We start from the raw sequence: 24,794 nt of genomic DNA, 5'->3' as shown, positions 1-24,794 counted from the left end.
TTTTCTTTTTTATTCTTAACTTCGGTTTCTAAATCAGCTATTGTGACTGGAATAAAGACAGCGGCACAGCGAGGATCATTTATGCTACAGCATAAATCATAGAAATACAGTTTTCCACCACTCACCCAACTTTCCATACGTACACAGCTATTAAACCTGTAATTGCCCATAAAGTATTTGGTAGTGGTTTTACTTTACATCACACTGAACTCTGATCCCTCCTCTGCACACTTCTGAGTGACGGGGGAGATGTAGAAGTAATAAGTTGAGCTTGTGTGCTGGCACATTTTAGCTATCGTTATGGGATTCATGACTCAGTTCTATTTTTCCTGGCTGCGTGTCCCAAGCCTTCACAAAACCATGTGAAGGCTTGGCACTTTTAAATAGGCCATTCAGCACAAGGGTTTCCTGTGAGACTGCAGACCCTTTTTTTACAATGTGGTATATGGTTTTTCCACACATAAAAATAAACATCTGAAGTTTTGTTTCATACAGAGTATTTATTTACAAAACAAATGTCACATCAAGTACAAAAACAGCAGCATGTAGGTTTGAATTTTCAGTCAGGTGTGATCATCAGATTCAGCACCTCTCAAACACTTTATAGAGATCAGGCAAGTTGGCGATCTGCAGCACCGTGCCGTCCTCACTGAAGCTCTTCGGAGGACTGAAGAGGGTTCGGAAAGCTTTGAAGATGATGTGCTCCACTTTCCAACGCCATGAGTTCGCCTCACCACCCTGAGACAAATATAACACATGACAATTTTATTTTATTTTTTTTGTCTTGAATGTATCATGTAAGGAATAGTAGAAGACTTAAAATGCGGTCAACATGACACCTGCTCCTCTCCCGGCGCAGCCTCCAGGATGTACTGCTTCCTGATGGAGTAGAACATGCTGCACTCCTTACTGAAGTCTCTGAAGCACTCCTTCTCATTGTCCCAGTTCACCTGCACAACACCAACGAGCAAAAATCTTCAGATATGGTTTGTGTTTCCAGAATCTTGTCATAAATGAGGAGAGACTTCACCTCAGTGGCCAGACGCAGGATGAACATGGGGAGACCTTCCATGGTAGGCGTGTACTTGTCCAGCAGTAGCGGCAGTCCTATCAGGTTTCCTTCCTACAATGCATGAGGCTCAATTTTACAACATGGCCCATTGTGAAGAAGCAGGCAAACGCTGGCAGCATGTAGGGTTGTTGCAGAAATGAACTCAGAACCTGACCTGGTCTACCTCCATGGAGAAGTAGTCCTCCAGCATCTCAGCTTTCTTCTTCAGGAAGTCCACTATGTACTGAGCCAGGCCTTCTTTGGGTCCGTCCTCCTCTGTCCAGCCACTCTCCTCACAGTCCAGAGCCAACATGGCCAGGTCATAGAGCGGAGCTGGAGTCTGAATGCACATAATCATTAAACTCATTCACACTGCCCAAATATCTGTTTATCACTTACAATCTACACTTTACTTACAGATAGTCTCAGTACGCCAAAGTTCCCAAAGTCATAGATCAGTATTTGGTAGAAAAGCTCCTGGCTGGAACCAAAAAGAAGAAAGATGAGACATAAAGCAGCAGGCTGAAACACAGGAAATGACCCATGTGTTTCCTGGCTCTGACCTGAGTTTGGTGGTGTTGAGCAGGTACAGTTTGGTGTGATGTTGGATCAGAGTCCACTGGGGATTGACGCAGCCCACAAACGAGTGGTTCTGCAGCATTTCTTGAAGACCTGAGAAAATATATACATACATACTCAGAGGAGGAAAATTGTGTCAACAAGTAAAATTTGATTTATTTTGAGTCGTTAACTGCTCAGACAAGAAGATGTATGATCCATATGTTTAGCTGGAGTAGATTACATATTTTTTCTCTACCTTTGTGTGTGTTCTCAGTGACCTCAGCTCTCAGCTCTTTGATACTGCTCAGTTTTATGATCCGTCTCTTTGGCACGGCTCCAGCCGTCAGGTCCTCCTCTTCTTTTTCCTCCTGCTGTTCTGTCCTCGAACGCTTCCTGGCTCACAATAACACACACACACACACACACACACTGCTGTCACACTTCCTGCATAAAGTTCACCCTGTATGTTTGCAGACACTTGTATTCTCAAGACAGTAACTCACAACAGTTTACCAGTTAAAGACTTAACAGGCTGTGAAGATGCTTACACATATTCACCACACACTTATCACTTAATGAGTGACAGATATATGTGTTTTGCTGTATTAAGATCAGACTGCATGACTTCCTTTTTCAGCCACATGGGGGCAGAAGGAATCCACTATTTGATGCATATAATCACATGCCATGTGATCGTTTTCTCAGTTGTTAAGTTAGCAAAACATTACCAATTTACACATCCAGCAGACACAGAGCAACATCAGCATTCATTTAGAGCTGTGACTATTTACCCACTCTTTTAGGTTTCTACCAACTACTGAGAAAAATATCTGGGTCTTAAGCTGGATGTTGCTGACTCTTCTTCACCTGCTGGTCCCCAACATTGCTTCTCTGATCTTTGGTGCCGGGCAGGCAGTGTACCCTGGATTTATAAATACTTTTTTGCAGAAAACTGGGTTACTGAGAGCAATAATAATAAATTGGAGCTTTAAAAGCGAGTCATGGATCACCCCATGCACCAAAAATCTCTCAATCATACAAACTATCAAACTGAAAATTCTTCAGAGGTCAGTAGCAGGTAAACAAGCTGATATCAGTAACTGATTAACCCAGAGAGGGATGACCTTACTCATAAGGGACGATTCATTTTACTTTTGCATTCCTCCACCGTTCTCTTATCTCTGCTATTGAGATTTGGTCATTATGCTACAGGATCAATCATCAATCAAGACCTGACCTGACCTGACCTAAAAAAAAAAAAAAAAAACATCTGAATTTGTCAAGTTGGCTCTGACTCTGAGCGTTTAATCCTCTGCTGAATAGCGACCCACCCAATCTAATGCATGATTCAGTTTGAAAGGAAGTTAATCACCTTGGAACATCAAAAGCACTGTTTTCTTCCTCGCCTTCTGGCATCTCTAGCTCCTGCTGAGCCAAGGCCTCCAGCATATCTGCATCATCAGTCTCATCCATCCCTACGCTGTCGGGCTGGGTGGTTCTGGTTGCAGCGTCTTTGCTGCTGGGACCAGCTGGTTCGGGATCAGGGGGCGGCTTCTCTTTCGGCTGGAGGAAGGCGTCCAGCTTCTGAGTGCGACAGTCCGTCCTCACCATCTGATGCGCATAGACTCTCTCAGTAGAATCTGCTGTGGTGCTGGAGGACTTGACCTCAGTGCCACCTGAGACTGACAGCCCCGGCAGCAACGTCTGCACAAACACAGAGTGTGTGTCTCTTAATACATCCTCATACTTCAAGTTTTTGTATCTTCGAGGAAAAAAACACCGATGAACAGACTGACTGGGTATATCTGGGAGGACTGGATCTTTAGCAACAACAAAAATAATGTTGGAATAATAGAACATGAAGATCTTATCAATTACTGTTGTGGTAATGCCAGTGTACCAGAAAGAGTGATTGAGTCATATCATACTTGGGTGAAGTATGTGCGTGAAGAGTTGGAGCCCAGCAGTTTGCTCTCAATGTGTTTCTGAACGCTCTCGATGACGCTGTCTTCATGTAAGAAATGCACCTCATGTTTTGTGGGGTGAACGTTCACGTCCACATTCTGCGAGGCGATCTCTAAGCTGTGGTGATCAGATACCAAAAGTGAATATAAAATGAATTTAATCATGATAGAATCCATTATAAAAAAAAAATAAAAAAAAAACACATGCATATTTAGTTACCTGAGGTAAAGAAAAGGGTGTGTGTTCTTGGGCAGGTATGCAGCATAAACTGTTTCGATCGCTTTCTTCAAAGCGCTCGACTCCACCAGGCGATCTGAGGCGTCACAGATCACAATCTCCATTTAACAAAGTGCTAACAAGATTAACTTCTCCTAACCTGTGAACAACATTTCCATGATACGTACGGTTGATGAAGAGGACGAGGATGCATTTCTTGACTGAGTAGTTTGCGTTTGAGATGTAGCCTTTCATCTTATAAGCGAGCTTCTGATCATCACAGCCAACTTCGATCAGTTCCCTGGGAACATAACGCAGAGCCAGTCATGCAGTCAGTGCTAAGACGATAAGAGATCACATAACTGCAGAAAGTATCAAAGCAGATTTTCCTTTCCTTATTGGTCGATTAATACCTGCTGACTGCATTGCCAAACACTGCTCGAATATTATCCACTACACTTGCGTTGGGTAGAGTCCTCACATCTGCCACAGTCTCTCCTTGCTGGGAAAGGAAAACAAGAGTTGTAAAAACAGACAAACAATAATACTGCCTTAAGAAAAAAGAAAAGAATATCTGTAGTCTCATCTGATTCCTTTGGTCACAAGAGAAGCTTACACAGAAATGGAGGGATAGACTTTCTGTCGACTGGTATCATAGAGCCAATCATGGTCAAATTTCTTCCTCAAAATACCCTACAATAGCTTTGTGCTTGGATCAAAGAGAAAAAAAAAAGCACATCTCACCTTTTTGACAGAAAAACTTTTTCCTGAATTGTGTATGGCGTACCTTCAAAACAGCATGGTTACAATGAATACAGACAAGAAGAAATCCAAACATTATGATATTCACCAAAAAAGCAGGAATTGCAAGACACGAGGAACAAAACCCAGACCTGCTGACCACTTCTACAATCCTGGAGTACTCGTCACTGGGGCTCTTCAAAGCTTTCCTCCTGGTGGACACATTATAGAAGAGGTCCTCCACCTGCACACAGGGAAAGCACACTATCACTGTTGCAGGTTTCTGACCCTTCGTGAACTTCATTCTGTAACAGGTGATGTGTTCAATGAACTCACAAGAATCTGTGTTCCCTGGTTACCAGCACATGGTTTGGGGGGGCCTTTCAGTTTGCCATCGCTGTAGTTGGCTCTGCATGATAAAAGAGGATAGATCCATCACAAACCTCATCCATCATGGTTAATTTACATCTATTATTATGAATGTAATCTTCAAAGAGAAGCAGATGAGTGAACCATTTCAAATTTTATTATACCTGTAGGCGCATTTGGCATCAGCTGTCTTGGTAGTTATTGTCACATGCGCAACATGGCTTATACTAGCAAGGGCCTGCAACCAAGAACAGACAAAAAACGAGATGAACAACAACATTTATGCCAGTATTATTACCCTCAAGGCTGAGACCACTCCGGAGATCAAAGCTAGCAGTGCTGCTCACCTCTCCTCTGAATCCATAGGTTGCGATAGCTGACAGGTCCTCAAAGGTCTGGAGTTTGCTGGTGGTAAAACGCTCACACACAATTTCCATATCTTCTTTCTGCATCAGTGAAAGAAAGCAGGAATCAACAGATTCAGAATGAACTGACGGCTCCTCAGAGAATCAGCGCTGTGTACACACATACACAAAGAGGGCAGATGACCAGACTTTAAATAATAACATGTTGGAGAATCACGACATTACACTTAACAGGCACTTTATGAGGAACACCATACTAACACTGGGTAAAGTCTCATTTGGCTCTCAACACAGCCTTTGTGGTCACAAGCAGCTGGAGACTTTCCTCTAAGATTCTGGTCTACTGGATTCAGATCTGGTCCTGGCGAGGCCATTGAAGTTCACTGAACTCGTCACATTCATTAAAACTATTTGAGACAATTTTTGCTTTGTGACATGGTGTAATATCATGCGAGAAGTAGCCATTAAAAGATGGTTAATTGTTGCCATAAAAGGACGCATATGGTCAGCAACAATACTCAGATAGGCCGTAGCATTCAAACCATGACTGGTTTCAAGCAAACCAAAGTGTGCGAAGAAAACATTCACCACACGATTACCACTACCAGCCTGGACGGTTGAAACAAGACAGTTTGGACCCATGGATTTATGCTGTTTAAGCCAAATTCTGAACCCACCATCTGCATGCCTCGGCAGACATCCAGATTCATCAGACAAGACTACATTTTTCCAGTTTTCAACTGTCCAGTTTTGTTGAGTGTGCCCAATGCAGCCTCAGATTTCTGTTCTTGGATGATAAGAGTGGAACCTGACATGCTGCACACGTCAAACTTTGAGGGAGGTGGGCTATGAGATAAGAGTGGGTATCTGACTTATCGCGTTTTTTTTTTTGTTTTTGATCGTTTGAAAATCTCAGGAGATCAACAACCATGCAACGGTCAAAGTGACTGAGATCACATTTTTCCCCTCATTCTTATGTCCATCAGCTGAAGCTCCTGACCTGTATCTGCATGATGCACTGCTGTCACGTGTTTGGCTGACAGGATATTTGCATGAATGAGCAGGTGTGCAGGTGTTCCTAGGAAAGTGCTGGGTGAGTGTAAATGTAGATGATAAACAATCAGACAAGGTGAAAGGCTACAAAGTTTTTACTCACTATTTAAAAACCACACATCACCCCCCCCCCCCCCCCCACCCCGGGGACGCCCCTGTCTCTCACCCTGATGCCGGTGCCGTTGTCCTGAATCTGTAGGAGCTTCAGTCCGCCGTCTTTCACTGTCACCTGAATATTGGTGGACTTGGCGTCTAAACTGTGACATAAAAAGCAAAACCTGCAGTTATTATACTGACATATTTTTAAGAGGACCCATCCAGTCAGTTTGCAGTGTCACTGGCCTGTTACTATGCTACAGGTGTGGGTAAGCGGCTTTGACACAAACGGGATGTAAACAATGGTGGCTTCAGCCATATAATGTCATCTCATAGCTTCTAGTGCTTGGTATTTAAGCCAGTAGTCCAATATCTAACATTAATTAACTTTATCAAAATTAACTTTATCACGTGGCAAGTCAATTACCAGTTTTCAATCATTTCTTTGACAGCGTTGGCAGGACGCTGGATAACTTCTCCTGCAGCTATCCGGTTGACAACAGTCTCGTCGAGCCTCCGGATAATTCCCGCCATGTCCACACCGCTGCTGACCTAGTTTCAGAGTGGTTAAACAGCAGGTATTAGCTGTGAACACACGTACCTGTGGTTAAAAGGTAAATATATTTAGGCTAAAGTGTAGCATCACATAAGAAACGCAACGTGCAACCGAACCGGAGACGGGAAGAAGAAGAGGAGGTCTCACTCCCTCGGCGTGTCAGAGCACATTATCTGCTCCACTAGCAGCATCGAGAAAGTTGAATTACTTCACTTTCCCACAGAAAAACGGAAATCACACAAAAGCTGTCATTTTATGTCCTGCGTGGTGGCAGATTTTGATGGCGGAAGTTTTGTTTCAGCGACCCTTTTTCCACGATAAGGTGAGTCATCTTCTCAAATATAAACAATCTTTGATGACACAGCGCGGGGAGACGGCGTGGGGGCGGGGCCTGCGTCCTGCGTATGACGGTCAGAAAGACGTCATTCGCTGAAAGTCTTCTTCTGTGGTAAATATAGTGTAGCTCCGAAATCAGTACAGCGCGTCACAATGATTGATTAATAACCACATAGACCGTATATGAACAAATCGCCATCCACATGATAGTGTACAACACCTTTAAACAATACAAGTGAATTAAAGTTATGTTCTTAGGATGCATATTACTATTATAATGCAGTATAATACGACAAGAAGCTTACAATTCCTGTTGTAAAATATCAAAAACACGTTGATCTCGATTTTGCACAGTCAGAGGTCAGAAGCACTTACGGAACAGTACAGAAAAATACATAGGTTACAAAAATTACATTTTCAAAATTAATCTTCTTCTTAACCTTGATCTTTGCCCAGGTGTTATCAGAGAACAACTTTGTGTTTAACATGAACACATTGAAAAGTCCAAAGTCCAGATCCATTAATCTGTAGTCTGTAACCAGATCTTTTGTATGCAAATGTGGCATAAGGGCAGGATCTCCACTGACTGCTATCTAGCGTACAGGCAAATTAAAATGAGTAGTCTACTAAATACAATGTTTTAATATGTAAAACTGTTGATGAACTTGGTGAAAAAACATGATGGTTTTGCTTCCCTCTGCACATTCACTGTTATCTTCAACTGTGCACATAGTTGGCCAGACCACTTATGTGTCTGCATTCCTCACAGAGCCATTGCCTTTTTGAGAGGATTTTTCATTAATAGGACTGCGGTGGTCCAAAATCCAGAGCCTGCAAAAGTAAAACAGTTCTCGGAGATGAGGATGTTATTATTATTGAAAAATATACACCAAAGTTATTGTCTCTGAATGTGATAGTATTTGCCAAGATTATGTTGCAAGGCTGCTTAACTATGGCCTCAGGCAGGATGATCTCAACAGAATAAAATGCTGTGAGTAGGCTGTCCAGGGAGTGGCGCTGTTTGGAGATCATGATCAGGCAGGGGATCTCAATGCGGTCCAACCTGGACATAGTTCTGGCTAAATGAGAGAGACAGTGGAACATACAATCCTCAAGTAGCTGCATCAAATAAACCAATGACAGCCAGTAAAAATTAAATTTGAACTGGCTATATTTAAAACTCAGATTCCACAGTCCTCCTTTATACACAGTAAATATGGGTAGATTTGTAGGAACTGATACTGTGAGGGTAAAAATGAAAGGTGATTTCCAAATACCTCCTGCTCTGATGGAGTCTTTCAGTTTTCATTTCTGTAGTTAGCCTCGGTACCAGAGACATGTTGTAGCCTGGTTAGAAAACTCCACCAGCCAAGGATATCTGCAGCCAAATAAAGATTAAACACAGCAAAGTGCAAAGTAGAATGTTATTTAAACTTTAATAAGCTTATGTCGACGTTTGTGTTTGAAGGTCGAGGTGAGAAACAGTAACATCATACTTCTGAACTGATATCCTTCTTGATCTCTTCAATCTCGCCACATTCCAGTACAGCATCTGAACAAGGAAATCTTAGAAAACTGGGTGTTTCTGCATAATCCATATTGCATTTTATAAAGGCTTCTTCACCTGACTGCCCCGAGAGCTCACTCGGCAGGGTTTAGTAGTTCAGCAGCTTGTAGTGCTGCTCTTTGAGTCTTTGCCAATGTGTCCTCAGTGGCACGAACAAACTAACCACAGGCAGAAGCAAACACAAACCACAAAAGTCAATGGTACAACCTGAAAGTTTACTGGAAGTATGAAAAGAAGTCATCTTGGCACTGACAAGCATGTGGCAGGTACTGTATGTGTAGGCTCCTTTTGCAGCTGAGCCACAGGGTTCACCCAGAAAGAGTGCAGTGACATCACTGTAATGTCAAGCACCTTTTTTTCCTTATATTGATTATGTTATCCTTATGTTTGCTAACCCACTTTGTTGTGATGGAGCCTGTTTAAGTTGCTCCACTGCTCCCTTTAGGCTGAGGGGAAACAACGGCCATTGTTTTGTCTTTGCATCGAAGATATATTGGCTCGATACGATGTCTGTCCTGAGACATGTGTCCCTGACTCAATGCAGGACGTTCCAGTATGTGCCGCAGCTGCAGGATGTGCAACAGGATACAGTACAATAGAACTGGAAACTAATGAGGCAAGTTGATGTAAGCATGACAACGCTGCAAAATGTAAATCACGGTTGCTGTTACCTGTTTTTCATCGTTTCTCCTGTCGGGCAGCAGTCACGACGTAATTGTGGACAGTTATTCTCCATCTAGTCTGTGTAAATTTACTCTTTGAAAGGATGAAACTGTAAACATTGTCTCATGGAATGCTTTGACCAACAAGAGTCTGGGTGGGGCCAGAACTGGTTGTGTGTCTCTCAGGTCACTAACAGCACCATTCTGCTTTTTGTACAGCTTTCCTCACAAATTTTCATTCTAATGTGGGAGTCGCTGAAACTTAGATTACGACTGTGTCAAAGAACTGCCACACCTTGTTGGGACCTGCAATCTGCCACCTGTGATGACAGGCACACACAAGCATACAAGCTAATCTTATTGCTCACACACTTGCATGTGCATACAAACTTGCACGTATACTTGCTTGTGCATAGAACAGAAAGATTCAAAAACAGAAAAAAATAGAGTCCTGTAATAATCCCCAGATACACAGAACAAATACACTATTCATAAATACACAAACACCGTCAACAAGCAAAATGGCAGTCAAAGCAGATACAAATGCACACCTGCTGCTGGGTAGTACACTCACTGTGTGAACTGAGGTCAGCATCTAGTTTGCAGTAAAGTGTGCACCGCCCCAACACGGCCTGCAAATACAGATTGAAGCAGAGGTGTCCGTCCAAATTCACCTTAGACACAACCTGGGACCATTTCACATCTTCATGCTGCTTTGTGTCTTTACATTCCACGCTGACAAGAGCCTGTTGTTTTTACTGCTGTGGTTTTGTCTCACCTGTGTGTTTATGCCTGCTCCTTTCTCCACCAGTGAGGTGACAAGCTCTGGCTGAACACCCCCAGCCTCCTCTGACAAAACTGCAGAGTGATCGCTGCCATCAAGTCCAGCGACAAGGGGCCTGAAAGGTGTACCGTATCTCTTAGAGACACACAACATGGTGGGAATACAATCATCTGTGGAATTTGTCATGGCCTCTCCAAGTGACAAATATAGAGGAGCCTGTCTTTCCTCGAATGATAAGAGCAGTCTCACGCTCAATCTAAATGTAAAAAAATATCAAATGTGAAATAAGTCCCAAATGAAATTATAGGCGCTCCGGTCTAGATTTTAAATTATATCCAAGAATTTCATAATCTCAGCTGAACCACAGGTAGATTTTGAATTTATGGGCTATGTGTCAAGACAGTCATTCGTCCAGTCCAAGTGTAATGACATGCTCTATTGTAAGTGAGCTAATTCGTCATCCTCTTAATTCCACTTTCATCATCTCTGTAGGTAAGCCTGATCTCACCTCCTTGAGAACCGCTGAGACTTCCTCTGCCTCTGTGTCAAATAACACATCCAGAAATGGATTCTACAGCTGCTGCACTTCCTTTTTCCTTTGTTTCCTCATCTTCCTACTCTCTCCTTATCAACACCACAAAAGCCCTGACACAGGTTAGAAACAATAGATGAACACGTACTTTCCTCGCTGAAGTCACTGCAGAGTCAAAGTATTTTAACAGCACCTGTTGAGTAGATCTGTTAACCAAACCTTCTTTTTTTCCAACATTTCTCTTAACAAAATTAGTGCTTAACAGAAAGAAAAGGGGAATTAAAAACAACAATTACAAAAACAAAAGAAGAGCAAACAAACAGAGGGGAATGGAATTAAGTAAAACAAAAATTTAAATTCCCCGTGGGAAAGTAAAATACAAAAACATATCATAGAAGCTTTCTGATAAAAGAGTGTTTTAAAAAGAGTTTTAAAAGACACAAAAGATGTTGCCTTTCTGATCACGATAGGTAGACTGTCCCACAGTTTGGGGGCTCTAACAGCAAAGGAGCCGGTCACCCTTGGTCACTAGCTGAGACCTACTGTAGAAATACCCAGCAGAGCTCCATCCACTGGTCTGAGTGAATGCGCCAGCACATAGGTGGTTGATGTTGATTGGTTCTTGATGTGCTTTGGAGGAAGGTGATTTTTTGCTTTAAATGTGATATGTAAAATTTTAAAACCAATGCAGAATGACAGCCAATGTAAGTCGGCAGTACTGAGGTGATGTGTCCGTATCACTCTGTGGGGGTTAACATCCATGCAGCAGCATTTTGTCCCAGTTGAGGTCGGTGAGGGGAGCTCTGACTAATGATGCATTAAGTGAAATACAATAGTCAAGACAGGACAAAATAAACACATGTATGACCTTGTAGGAGATGCAAATTAGAAGGAGATGGGAATTATCTGACTTTGGATTTTTTTTTGTGTTGAAAAAAGCTTAAGTGATTTTCTCTTAAGCATCAAAAAAGAGATCTGCATCAAAAATAACTCCCAAGATTTCTGGCTGATGACTTAGATTCAATTCAAGGAATTGTTGATTTGTGGGATCAACAATTACGACCTCAGACTAATCATTATTGAATTTTAAAAAGTTTTGGGACAGCCAATATCACTCAGGCAGGCAAACAGATTATCAAGGCTGCTGGCGTTGGTGGTTTGAAACAGGACACATAACTACTATAACTATAAGAGATGAGGGAGATACTACGGTTCTGAATGATCAAACTGAGAGGAGGCATGCTGAAAATAGCAGAGGATAGAGCCTTGAGGACCACTACAGTTAAAATGAGCAACAGAAGAACAGTAATTTGCTATGACAACAGAAAAGGTTCAGGTGGAGAGGTATGAACATTGTAGAGTTAGAGCTGTTTCCCAGGCAGAGGCACGTGAATTCCCCCCCCCCCCAAAAAAAATGCCTGCTACCACTTGTCCAACCCCACCCTACAATTGAAGTTATACTTTTGAGTTAATCATGAAGGCATTTTGTGATCAGCTATTACTTTTGAATTCACAGTTAACATATTCTGTTTTCAAAATTTGAGTTTAAATAATACAGAGTTTAAAGATTTCATCCACGCAACCAGCTACATCCAACTACTGATTATTTAATATTTTATCAACCATGTTATCTACGGACTTCTTTCCACACACATGGGGGCTTCATCGTGGGGGTCTGACACATGGCACACTGGATTTGTCAATGAAGCCCAAGCCTCCTAGGTTGCATCTATCACAGCTTCACTGGTGTGTAAGATGTTGATTATTCAACAGGATCATATTCTTTATCACAGTATAATATGGAAGAGCCGTGTAAAGTAAAATGTCATAAATCTGACCACAAAGATATCAGAGTATATTAGGCAAAGATTGTATCTAGTAATACTTTGAGGAAACCACACTTATTTTACAAGGCCTCCATATAGACACAGTGATCACCTGAATCTAATGTACTCTGTTGTCTTCTACAGTATTTGTTTACCACAGGGAATACTGCATGTTTGTCCCCCTTCAACAATAACCCATGGCTCATTTTGACATTGTGTAATCATATCAGTTTCTCTGTATGTTTGACTCGCACATTCCTGGAGATGTTTTATGAAAGGGGAAGGTTTCAGCACTGATTCAGTGTTTGACCAAGTTCATGTTTCATAATCAAAGCTGTCATTCAAAAAAACAAAAGACAGGACATCGAATGTGCATTCTTCTGTGAGCTACAGGGGTTAAAAGTGTGCATGCCACTCATGGTATGTAGTGTAGCAACTATCTATGATCTGAGTAAACAATCATTTTGATGTTTCTATTTCAATTGCTCCTCTGTGTGTCTTGGGTGGTGCCTGAAGGGAACAATAAGGGATTGTCTTCAAGTCTTCACTTGAGCAGCTACATTGCATCACTTCCTTTACTCCAGTTACATCAGATTCCATCCTGACCAGGCTATTTTAGGTCTGAGTGCGGAGCAACCCGTGAAGGAAAAAGACCGTACTAAGCCTCTCCACCTCTCTCCTTTCAGGGTTTAACAAAACATGAGCTATAAACCACAAGGTTAAGAGTCGTTACAGCCTCTCTGGTGAGGTAATATCACTTCAGTCTGAGGCTATTACTGTAAATGGTGCCAAGTAATTGTAAATGAACCATGAAAATACACAAAGGAATGAATGCTGGCACCAGGTCAGCAGAAAAAACTTTTCCCTCAGGCTTTGTCCTGGTCACCTTGTAATGCTCCACTGTTTAGTTTGTGCTACTTCGTTACATCTTCATCAAAGGATGGCAGTAGTCCTTATAATAATCCTCTACTCCCTCTGTTGTTTGACATTCTCATCATAGTAAGAAATTTGAAGGTGACAAGGTTTACATTCGCACATTTTAGCCTCAATACCACACAAATGACACACTACACTCTTTGTTCCCTGATAGCATTCCCATTTTAGGTGCTGTTCTGTTACGCAGACACTTCATTCAAAATATAAATCAATAGTAATATAAATATAAAGTAGCTTGTAACTCGATGTATATTGAATACAATGAAAAACCAAAAGCTAAACAAATCAAATGTAATTATATGTTGCTATTCATCTTCCTCAGCAAGATCTAATTATGATTAGGTGCGATTTCTCAATGCGTATAATTAGGTGCCACCCTTGTTCAAAATACTGTTCAATAATTACCATTAACAAAAGGTCTAGAAACAGGGCTGGGTTAATTTCAGGCAAAAATTAGCAACGGGCTCATCCAGATCATTGTGTCTGCAGATGTCTCTGTGGCAATTTGACTAACTAAAAATGAATCTAGGAATATGCCCCACGTAAGCACAATGGAAATGGAAATGTTAGGTTTTTTAGATTTTAACTCAGGGCCTCTCTACAAGAGAGGACATAAATATCATAATGACCAAACAAATCTGGAATTAATCAGACTACTTAAAGTTGTTGGTAGTCTGATTAATTCAAGTTAATCAGTTAACTTGGAGCATTCACGTCCCCTGTTGGTTTGTGACCCCAGGGTGAGAGTGCCAGGACTTGTAGGTAATCCAGTAGTGGCCTTATTTATGGTTTTTCATGACATGGTAATACAATTTTGCAAATTGGTGTATTAATGGCTAATAAACAATCTAAAAGTGTTAAATTAAATTATTAGTATTAGTAAAGTATTAGTGATAGAAAATTATGAGTTAACCATTAATAAAGCCTCATTAGAAAGTGTCACTTTGTGTGACAGTCTCTACCCGTGTACTTCAATTTCATTGATTGGAGTGACACAGCATTGATTTACTGTGATATTTCACAATAAAAGTTAGCTTACACGTTAAAGACAGGTGAAACGAAGAAAAATAACATAAGAGGGAGTCATAACAAATGCATTAACATCAGTGAATGTGGGCGGTGGGTTCAGGGGCCACTGCCTGACTGAGTGCGCAGTCCAGTCCCCTGACAGCAGCAGCAGCTGCTCAGCCGGAGCCTCGGCGGGCAGACAGCAGGAACAAGCATGGACGCAGACTCAGGGCTGTGAGGAGCTCAAGCGAGCAAACTGTGGAGCTGCAGTCGAGGCGGGGCGAGATTTGTCGACTGCAGTTTTCCCTCCGAGCGCTCCGTCTCAGATATTCTCGCCGACATGCCTCAAGCATGACAATAAACTGGTTTAGCTGGGTGACGGGGAAAAACTATGTAACACAGCTCTTTCGACAAGTCCCACCTGGGTCGGAGGCACGACGCGATTGTGGAGCAAAACACGGCAAAGAAGACACGATGACAAAGTTTAACCGACGAGAGGCTTGACGAGATCATATCCGTGGGGTAAGCTCTCTGAATAACGTGAGGCCATAACTGTATTATGTGAATGTGATGTGGAGCTTAGCCCATGTAGTTTAACATATGCTGACCTGTGCTACAGACCTGGCTCTTTTTCAAGAGTTTGACATGTCATCTTTGACTTGCTGCAAAGAAGTGCAGACTTCTGGATCAGAGCCCCAGGACGTAAATACCGGTGACAAACAACTGTTCAGGGGGTGATTTATTCTGTTTTTAGGATTTTGGGGTGTTTAGTTTGGACTGTGGTGTCTCCTTTCAGCATATAAGTTGCTTTATATGAACTTGCAAATGGAGACTTTGGGGTTTTTGGTCAGAGGGAGGAGCCACACCCATAATCATCTATCCTGTGGTCAGATTCCTTCCCCCTCCACAGTGTGAGATTCCTCTACTGTACTATTGTACCTCAGGATCCCTGTGATAATTCTGCCATCTCTTTTAAGCAACTTGCAGATCTGACCTGGATGAGTTGAACCTATGTCTATGTATCACAGCCTCTATGGTAACATAGCTGTAGAGCTGGGCAACATGATTGGATGAAATATTGTAATATAAGTATTTTTGATATCGATGTATGTCTCAAGTTTTCAAAAGCATTCGAACCCACGTGAAATACTCACAGTGATTTTCAAACCTGTCAGCATTGTTCCACTATTATGCACTACATGTGACAAAACACATCAAACAAACACTACACTACAATCATGTGTTTTAGTACTTTTACTTGGAATCATTAATATGTGAACTTTAGACTTTAGTGAAGTCACAACAACATGATGTAATCATGTTAAAATACAATTCTCCTGAATGACAACAAAGGTTAGTTGGGCTACAACAAATGATTATATTAAACCATAAAATCTAAAAAAAACTTTTCCAATGCAAGTTCCCAGAGCTCAAGGTGAAGTCCTCGAACTGTCTATAACCTACGGATGTGCCATTTACTGCCACACAAGACAAACAGCAAATATTCACATTTAAGAAACTGGAACTAACTGCATTTTGATATTGTTACTTGAAAATCATTTTTTATTGCTAACTGATTATCAATATTGTTGCAGACTAAGTTTTGATGAAGCTGTTTCAGCTGTATTTGAATTATTGTTCAGCACTGTCTGGTTGAAACAGTTGTGTGGTGTGAAAATAATTTGTCAAGTGTCTTCTTTTGCATTCGCCCTCTATAGACAACACTATGGCACGTCGATCTCAGTGTTCCTCTGCTGGGGATAACCCCCTGGACCCCAACTACCTCCCTCCTCACTACCGGGAAGAGTACCGCTTAGCTATTGACGCACTGGTTGAGGAGGACTTGGAAGGGTACTACAAGTTCCTCCAAAAAGCCGATGTGGTGGACTTCCTGTCCACACCTGAGATTCAGTATATTCAGAGCTCTGTTCAGGTCCCTCAGCAGAGCAACCACCCTGAACAACATTTTCTGGAGACTGGCGGAGATGGCTCCTCTGACACTTACTGGCCAATTCACTCTGACCTGGATGTCCCAGGTTTGGACCTTGGCTGGCCTCAGCTACATCACTTTATTGGGCCCACAGAGGTCACCACTTTGGTCAACCCCCCTGAGCCTGACATGCCAAGTATCAAGGAGCAGGCCCGACGACTGATCAAGAATGCTCAGCAGGTCGGCTTTTCAGTTTCACTTTTTTTTTTACATTCTTTAAGAGACACTTCATGCCAAATTTTGAATTTCCAAAGTCAAGCTGTCCTGACAGTTTTGTTTTCAAACTGGTTCTGTTTGTGGCTTTTATCTTCCTAGGTCATTGCTGTAGTGATGGACATGTTTACTGATGTTGACATTTTTGCGGATATTCTCAATGCTGCCATGAGGAATGTTGCCGTCTACATCCTTTTAGACGAGCAGAATGCACATCACTTCATCAACATGGTGTCCAACTGCAGAGTCAATCTACAGAGCATTCAAGTGAGTACATATTCCTTTAAAACAACATTACATTTTGCTACAGGCACTGTAAGCTGTATTATAATACTCAATTCAATAAACAAAATAGAAATGGCTGCTTTTACATGTAAATTGATAAAGTTATGAATGCAGTAACATTTAACTAACTACTTTTATATTCATCATAGTTTGAGTAGAGTTTGACTACAGATATGCTGATGCACTTTCAAATACTTAAAGGATAAGTCTGGTGATATTCTGTATTTTTCTTATTATCAACAAATGCCATGAAAAGATGAAAAACATCAATGAACTGATACTACTAACAAGAATTGACTGTGTATGTAAAGCCAAATGTGATTTATTCCTCTGTGCTATAGAACTTGAAAAACTCTCGAAAACATATTATTGAACCACACTGTATAGTATAGTAAAACTGACTTTTACTATAATGGACATGGGCATTGTAACTTATTTTTTAGAGGTTTTCATGTACGCTGAGTTGCTGCTGTATATTCACTGGAGCATCAAATAGGTAGTTTGATTCACATTTGCTAAAGCCTACAATGACCCTCAGTTTTAAATGTTAAAATATATATTTTCAGCCTGTTCATAAAGCTATACTCATTTTTCAGGAATGAATGTGCTTTAGAGGAAATAACAGAAAAGGGGAAATAGCAAAGTACTCTGAAACATTTTGGTCTGTTCATGGGATTTGTTGACAGTAACATAAATATAGAATAGTGCTACTCCTATTGTTTACCAGTCTTACTCCATCCATGTTAAAAGAATTTGTGAAGAATAGCCAAAGTACTGTTGGTACACCACATTTGTTGGTAGAGGTGACCCCAAAATACAAATAAAGAAAACTTATCAGCCTTTTCTTTTCAAACATCACATGGCTGGCATGCACTTCCTACTAACTTGACTATTAGAAATCTGTTACATACTATTATTATTACAAAGTTACTGAGCAAACAACAGTGAACAAGATATTTAATGGCACCTTGAATCTTACATGCTATAACATCATAATTGCCTATGATGTTTTTCTTTCTTGTGTATTGTTTTATCTTGATTGTCATTTGCTGTTAATGCTGTATATGTTTGCTTTTACTGTGTATGCTTTGTGCTTCTTGTGTACGCCTGTAACACTATGCTATGCTGTCTTTTGTAATGTTGAACTTCTTCTGCTAGATTAGTTTTTATGTGCATTCTCAGGTGAAATGCAGCCATTTTAAGAAATCTGGCCCATTTACATCACATTCCAGTTCATCAATATGTGCTGTCCCTGATATATATGGTGACTGTAGATAGTAAGGTATTTTGCTATCGATAGAAATCACTGTAAATTACAGTTTACCGTAAAAGGGAACTTGAAATGCAGCCATTTTCTATCTTCTGATCTCAAAGGTAGCGATGGTAATGCAATGCTGCCACCTAGCTTGGATTGCAATTAACAACACTAATGCCACAAGATGTACTACTAGGGCTGGATAAGTGTTCATCATATTTAGGTGATTTGACGTGTGTCTTGCAGTTTTTACGTGTGAGAACAGTGTCTGGTGTCAGGTATCACTGCCGCTCAGGGAAATCCTTTAAAGGTCAGATGATGGATCGCTTCCTGTTGACAGACTGCAGGGCTGTGTTAAGTGGAAACTACAGGTGAGGGCATTTAAACTCATCATAGAAAGGCATATCTCTACATTTCATGCCACACAAGGATTTGACAGACACATATTGAGATTTTTTCATGAATGTGTTCAACTTGCATCTGCTTGAACAAAAAAAAAACTGACATGAGTATGCAATGAATCATTTGCTTCTATTAATTCCCAGTTATTGTTATGTTCTTGTTCAGCTTCATGTGGTCTTTTGAGAAGCTCCACCGCTGCATGGCACACCTTTTCCTTGGACAGCTCGTAGCAACCTTTGATGAAGAGTTTAGGATTCTGTTTGCTCAGTCCCAACCACTGATGATTGAAAATCCGATCGCTCAAATAGAAGATTTTAGCCTTTTACAAAAGAGGCAATACCCAAGTGAAAGAACTTCATTGTACAGAAATCCCAGGAAATTCCTATCGCTGGACACTGGTCATCCAGAGGACAGGGTTAGACATTCCCATGATGAACATATGGATGTGGATTGGAGAATGGTGGCACTTAAAAGGCAGGGATCTCTGCATGGCCCTTCAGATATCTACAGTAGGTTTCCCTCCCAGCAACCTCACATGGATCCGTCTTTTGACCAGGGTCCCTCCAGGATGCCCATGATGGAAAATGCCGCTTTCAAACGTCACAGTTATGCTGAAGGTGTTCATGGTAGATTCTCTTACCCATACCTGCAACAGGGGATGCCAGAACCTGAGAACCAGGGAAGACAGTTTCACTGGGGGCAGCCCTATCCAGGGGCGGGACCAGGACCAGAAGCAAATTACAGTGGCTATGACAAGTTCTGGAGCCCAGACTATCATTCAGGAGATCAATACTCTGAACCTTGTTTACCACAAGAGATGCAACCACCTGATAACTTTGACCCTGTGCTTAATTACTTATCATCTACCAGAAATGTGGATTTTGACCAGGGCTCAGAGAAATTACTACCTGCTACAGATTCACCATTTAGTTCATCTCACCCTAGAAGACTGAGTTTAGGCCAGCCATATGCCTGTCAAACCTCTCCCACCCCCTCAAATCCAACTGATCAGAAGAAGTTTTTCCAGGAGCCTAACACTGACCACAAGGATCCTACAGTGAAACGAGGGCTAAGAAACTGGAGAATTAACTCATACCTCAGTGCACATGATAATCCAGCAGATGAGGGCCTGCCATTGGTGCCACCAGACCCTTTTGAAGAGCCTTCACACCCGATACAACAAACAGCACCAGGCATAGATGTATCATTTCCTAAAATCCCTAATGTCAGAGAGTTCAAGGTTCCTGCAATACCAAGGGCAAGTCAGATACCGAATTATATCAAAACCACTGTACGAGAGCAGCCAAAGAAATTGCCTGATGAACCTACTGCAGTGGCAGCAGAAACTAAGACAACACCAACACCTTCAGAATCATCGTCCACAGCTGAAGGGGAAAAGACAGAGGAAGCAGAACAAAAAGAGCAAAAAGAACCAAAAACCACTGGTCTTCGAAGGGAGGAGTCATTCCGTAGGAAGTACAATGCTGCAGTACCAAGGAGCTCCAGGTTAAGGTCCTCTCTGATATTCAGCTCTCTTGAGCAGCAGCATGCTCCTCAAGATACCAAAACTGCTCCAGGCCAACAGGATGAGGAAAAAGACACAAACGAGGCAGAACAGACCAAACTACCCTTTGTTACACAGGTTTTTGGACAAAGGCGGTCTGCTGCAAGAGAACGTTTTGAATGGAGCAGTTACTTAAAGTCAGCCACTTTTGATAATTCAGCCACAGAAACATCCAAACCAGATGATACCGGTAAAGCAGATGTTAAAGATCCATCAAAGGAAGAAAATTCAAAGCATCTCTCAGAAAATCTCAAGGTACAGGAGTCATTAAAACAGCCAGGTGTAGAGCAGGCTAATTCTTCACCATCAATGCCTAGATTGAAACCTCCCGAAACTGATCAACCTGTACAACCACAAAAACCACTGCTCACCACTCCACTGAATGTAGATATGAATGATCCTGATAAGAGACTCATGTTTTTCAAAGAGTTGGCAGCAAAACGCAAAGCCGAAAAGGCTGCAGAAGCCGAAAAGAGCAAAGAAAAGGCTCTGAAACCACCAACTGATCTTAACACCAATACCACTGTTGAAAAGGAGGAACCTGAATCAAAAGAAGACTCGGGAAAGATGCCTAATACTTCCATGTCTGTGGGTTTATCCCAAAAAAATGCTACTGAAGATGATGCAAGGAAAACAGTATCTACAGAAGCATGCAAGTCAGTCAGTCTTTCTTTAGATGATAGTGATAAGACTAACAAGCATGACAGTCATGTCAAAAATGATCCCAGTATCTCCCAAAGCTGTAAAGAGGAAGAAACCAGAGTTGCAACTGATACAGAGAAGACAGAAAACAGCCAACCAGCAACATCTCTGCCTGTTTCTGCAGAAACAGAATTTCCTCCAAGCAAACCTACTGAAGACCCTAAGTTGTCGAAACCTGCTGTAAAAGAGAGTAGCCCAAGTCATCCATCTACACCAACAAATGCTACCCCTGCATGTATTCCTTCTCCTGTACAAGGTACTGATGAAAGTGAAAGCCCAAGCCTTAATTCTACCTCAAAGGAGTCCAGTGCACTTACTCCCAGTTCAGTGGCGGTCCCACCATCTTCTGCATCTGCTGCATTGAATTCTAACACCCCAAATCCTGAATCTGTTCAGTTAGAAACCAGCATCTCCTCCCCCGCACTGCTACCTGAACAACAGACTGGACCAGAATTGAGCTCTTCTAACCCATCAGTTAAAATCTCTTTCTCTGATCACATTCTTTCAGATTCTGGTTCACAGACCAGTCCAAGTCCTCCAAACTTGAGCTCTGCTCCTCTTTCCACTCCTGGAGAGACTTTATCTTCTAATGTTACCAAAAAGAACTCCAGCTCAACCCCTTCCTCCGGCATGTCTCCAAATTCTGATAAAACAGAAGCACAAGAATCTGTCAGCTCCTCACCATGTGAGTCCTCCCAAACAACTACAGTATCTACAGAAACTGAGTCTACCCAAGCTGATCTACATCCTGTTTCCCAGTTGATGTCATCTGAGACCCCTTCAACAGTTGTCTCTGCAGACCTGGAATCTGATATTTCTTCTGACACATATGCTGCTTGTGCAGAACCAAACACATTCTCATTACAGTCCACCACAAAGACAAATTCTGAGGAATCTAGTGCTCCTACACCTTCAGAAAAATATGTACCTGCATCAGAAAATGACTCTGTTCTAAAGGCTGTTGCAGAGAAATCTGAGGTTAGATCATCAAAGGATGTCAACACTGATGGCACACCTCCTAGTCTTAGCCCTTCATCACCCAAGTCAGGTTTACCTAAAGTACCTGATGTGGAAAGTTCTAATTCCAGACCTGATCAAATTGAGACAATTACTCCCCACCCACCGACTGAGCATGCCTCATCAGAAACATGCTCTCCCATCAATTCAGACATTACTTCGAATACTTCCCAGTCCACAACAAATGCATCTCCACAAGATGCAGTTATACAAGCAGCCCCTCCCTCTGAACTTAACCTGACAGGAGCTTTCACTCCTGCTCCTGTTGAAACAATATGCTCTTCTCCTCTAACTGAGTCAGTTGGATCAGTTTTTTCCCCTGAGGCAGAAAAAACAGAAACCAACATGTCTGCATTGTGCAGCCCCACAGATACACCCTCTCTTACCAAGCAGATTGCAACAGACTCGGACAAAACTTCAGTGCTTCCATCAACAGAAACTTCTAGCCCAACTGAGCCTACCTCAAAAATCCCAACAGAGTCAGAGCCAACACCTGGATCTGTGACTTCTGAAAGCCAACCTTCAGAGTCACCTGTGCCTGCTGAAAATAGTAAGGTAGACCATCAGAGTGAAGTAAGTAAAGAGCCTGAATTGCCTGACCATGGTGAGAAAGTAACTGGGGATATTGAGGCCACAAATAAGGTAAATAAAAGCACTATGCAGGAATCTGTCAAAAGTGAAAAAACAAATGACCAAGTAAGGCAAAATATCTGCTCCGAACCAGCAGAGGTCACATCAGAAGAAGTTGCTTCTCTGTCACCACCGTCTAAGCAGTCAAAATCAAGTCAGTCTCGCTATCACTCATCAACAGCCAACGTGCTGTCAAGCAGCAACCTCAGAGACGATACAAAGCTGCTTCTAGAGCAGATTTCTGCTAACAGCCAGAGCAGGAACGAGGCTACCAAGGAATCTCCTGTCACCGATGATGAGAAAGAAGATGAAGCTGATAAAAATGCCAAAAGGGAGAAAGAAAGAGGGATCCGGACATTTAGCAGAGGGCAGCCTAAGTCATCGCAAGAAAAGGATAAACTGCTGGAGAGGATCCAGAGTATGAGGAAGGATAGGAAAGTTTATAGTCGGTTTGAGGTATGAATACATACGACACAATTGTTATCATCCCCTATTTAAATGCACATTCGTTGGCCTCTGTGGTGAATCATTTTGTGTTTCTGCTACTTTCACAGATGGCACCTTAACTGGTATTTAAAGAAAGTTGAGAGAGTAAACAGTGTATACATTAAGTGTAGACAGAAAGTAAAAAGTTTGAATGATGAACAACACATGTTCTCACCAAAGACACAAACTTTAAGGGGTGAAACTAAAACAAAATAAGAAAAACCTGTTGTCCAAGTTACACGTACTATGTTCTACAAAGGGCTTCTTACTGTGGGTGAATCGCCAAGTTGTTACCAGTGAAAAGTGTGTGGATTGAGAATACGTACTGGATTAAATATGGTTTTACTGACTGCATGGGTAAAGTGCAATGTGTGCAACAGATTTTTCTATAGTTATGCCTGTCCTTGTCTTTTTTTCAAAGCACTGACAGCCATTTTTTTAGACAAAATGTTCAAGTGTAACAAATCTAAAATAGTCGGACTTTGTAAAACTGTAGTTTGTATTATAGTATTTCATGATCATGTTAAAGTAAATATGTTGATTATTACACATACATGTATTTGTGAATACATGTATATGTAAATTCATATCCATTAAAAAGCTGTTATTGTTCTCTTCTGTAAATAAATTGTAACTTTGATTCTTTGTAATCTGAATTACGCATTGGATTTAAAAATGCTAAATAAGCCTGAGACTGAAACAGGATACCATCTTAAACATGATATACTGTACCTACGATATTACAGTGTAAATCATTGCACACCTTACAGTATGTAATGTTCGTGTTTCTTTTTCCTATTGAACAATATTAAATAGGAGTCATTGAGGTTTCATGTCAGTTTTACTAGCTGCAAACTGGCTGTTTTAAAGGGTTAGTTTACCCAAATTACCTAAATAACCCAGATTATTTATGCACAGTCAAATAAATGATTTTTATTTAGATGATTTGTGAAGACAAAGACATGTTTCTTTTTAAGTGTTTAAATTTAATTGTGACATTTAAAGCCAAAGATATCATAAACATAGGGTTATTTGTAGTTTGCTATAACCAACCCTTTAATTGAGGATTTGCGTAATTTTTAGATAAAGACTTGCCATACCTGTACATTAAAACAAGAAATTCTGAAACACCAAAGATTTTACATAACAGTAGGTAGAGTTGTGCTTCTTATAATGGATTCATGATACCTGTCCACAGCAATATTTTATATTTGTAAATAAAATCTTCTTTAAAATGTTTTTCTCTGGCTCCTGTGTGCCTGATGTTGCAAAAGGACATTTCCTAAAGACGCCAAACTGGTTCAGTTCTGGCTCTGTTCTTTTCAACCACCATGACATCTTAATTTAAGACAGGATAGAAACTAGCTTCCTCAGTGTGAAGAGCTGAACATTCATTTTTCTTCTTCAGCTTCATGACCAACTTGTAATTCATGTAATATTTTTCCATTTCACAGATATGTTATAAACAGATTTTGGTCATGTATCATAGTTTGCACTATACCACATATTATAGACTCATTTGTATCTTAATTACATCATGGGAAACAAGTCATGGTTATATCATTATGACTTAACCAGTGATTCCCGAGATTACACAAGCAGTCCCAACATCTCATGAGTGTCTCA

The 24,794-nt window shown here is 41.2% G+C and overlaps 2 protein-coding genes across 4 annotated transcripts in view; one reads left to right on the top strand and one right to left on the bottom strand.

Moving 5' to 3' along the window:
• Positions 1-480: 480 nt before the first annotated feature.
• mlh1 (mutL homolog 1, colon cancer, nonpolyposis type 2 (E. coli)) overlaps positions 481-24,794 on the bottom strand; it is a 29,081-nt gene continuing 4,767 nt past the window's right edge. The window contains exons 1-20 of one of the 3 annotated variants that reach the window (XM_071481012.1): positions 7,064-7,283; positions 6,845-6,969; positions 6,488-6,578; positions 5,251-5,349; positions 5,068-5,141; positions 4,871-4,943; positions 4,687-4,778; positions 4,538-4,580; positions 4,207-4,295; positions 3,982-4,094; positions 3,797-3,890; positions 3,541-3,694; positions 2,985-3,316; positions 1,869-2,005; positions 1,615-1,723; positions 1,469-1,532; positions 1,227-1,391; positions 1,031-1,123; positions 840-950; positions 481-738 (exon numbers count right to left, since the gene is read on the bottom strand). In XM_071481012.1, the coding sequence (XP_071337113.1) occupies positions 583-738; positions 840-950; positions 1,031-1,123; positions 1,227-1,391; positions 1,469-1,532; positions 1,615-1,723; positions 1,869-2,005; positions 2,985-3,316; positions 3,541-3,694; positions 3,797-3,890; positions 3,982-4,094; positions 4,207-4,295; positions 4,538-4,580; positions 4,687-4,778; positions 4,871-4,943; positions 5,068-5,141; positions 5,251-5,349; positions 6,488-6,578; positions 6,845-6,951 (2,196 nt within the window). In that variant the 5' untranslated portion in view covers positions 6,952-6,969; positions 7,064-7,283 and the 3' untranslated portion in view covers positions 481-582. Of the gene's footprint in view, positions 739-839; positions 951-1,030; positions 1,124-1,226; positions 1,392-1,468; positions 1,533-1,614; positions 1,724-1,868; positions 2,006-2,984; positions 3,317-3,540; positions 3,695-3,796; positions 3,891-3,981; positions 4,095-4,206; positions 4,296-4,537; positions 4,581-4,686; positions 4,779-4,870; positions 4,944-5,067; positions 5,142-5,250; positions 5,350-6,487; positions 6,579-6,844; positions 6,970-7,063; positions 7,284-24,794 lie in introns of those variants that run through there. The other 2 variants (XM_071481013.1, XM_071481010.1) reach the window with 2 other exon arrangements.
• fam83ha (family with sequence similarity 83 member Ha) lies at positions 14,752-24,407 on the top strand. The gene is made up of 5 exons (XM_071481004.1): positions 14,752-15,146; positions 16,343-16,794; positions 16,930-17,094; positions 18,614-18,738; positions 18,935-24,407. The coding sequence occupies exons 2-5, from the start codon at positions 16,351-16,353 to the stop codon at positions 23,142-23,144; spliced, it is 4,944 nt and encodes a 1,647-aa protein (XP_071337105.1). The 5' UTR covers positions 14,752-15,146; positions 16,343-16,350; the 3' UTR covers positions 23,145-24,407.

This window comes from Trachinotus anak, unplaced genomic scaffold (assembly GCF_046630095.1).
Source record: "Trachinotus anak isolate AG129_WGS33_773 ecotype Australia unplaced genomic scaffold, CSIRO_AGI_Tana_v1 ptg000007l, whole genome shotgun sequence".
NCBI classification, from domain to species: Eukaryota; Metazoa; Chordata; class Actinopteri; order Carangiformes; family Carangidae; genus Trachinotus; species Trachinotus anak.
This window is presented reverse-complemented; position numbering and strand designations above follow the sequence as displayed.

What these genes read in the sequence shown, in the direction of transcription:
- fam83ha (XM_071481004.1), top strand. Translation starts at nt 16,351, where the DNA reads ATGGCACGTCGATCTCAGTGTTCCTCTGCTGGGGATAACCCCCTGGAC. An exon ending in TGATCAAGAATGCTCAGCAG is followed by an intron (nt 16,795 to 16,929) that starts GTCGGCTTTTCA and finishes TTATCTTCCTAG; the next exon opens with GTCATTGCTGTAGTGATGGA. An exon ending in TCAATCTACAGAGCATTCAA is followed by an intron (nt 17,095 to 18,613) that starts GTGAGTACATAT and finishes TGTGTCTTGCAG; the next exon opens with TTTTTACGTGTGAGAACAGT.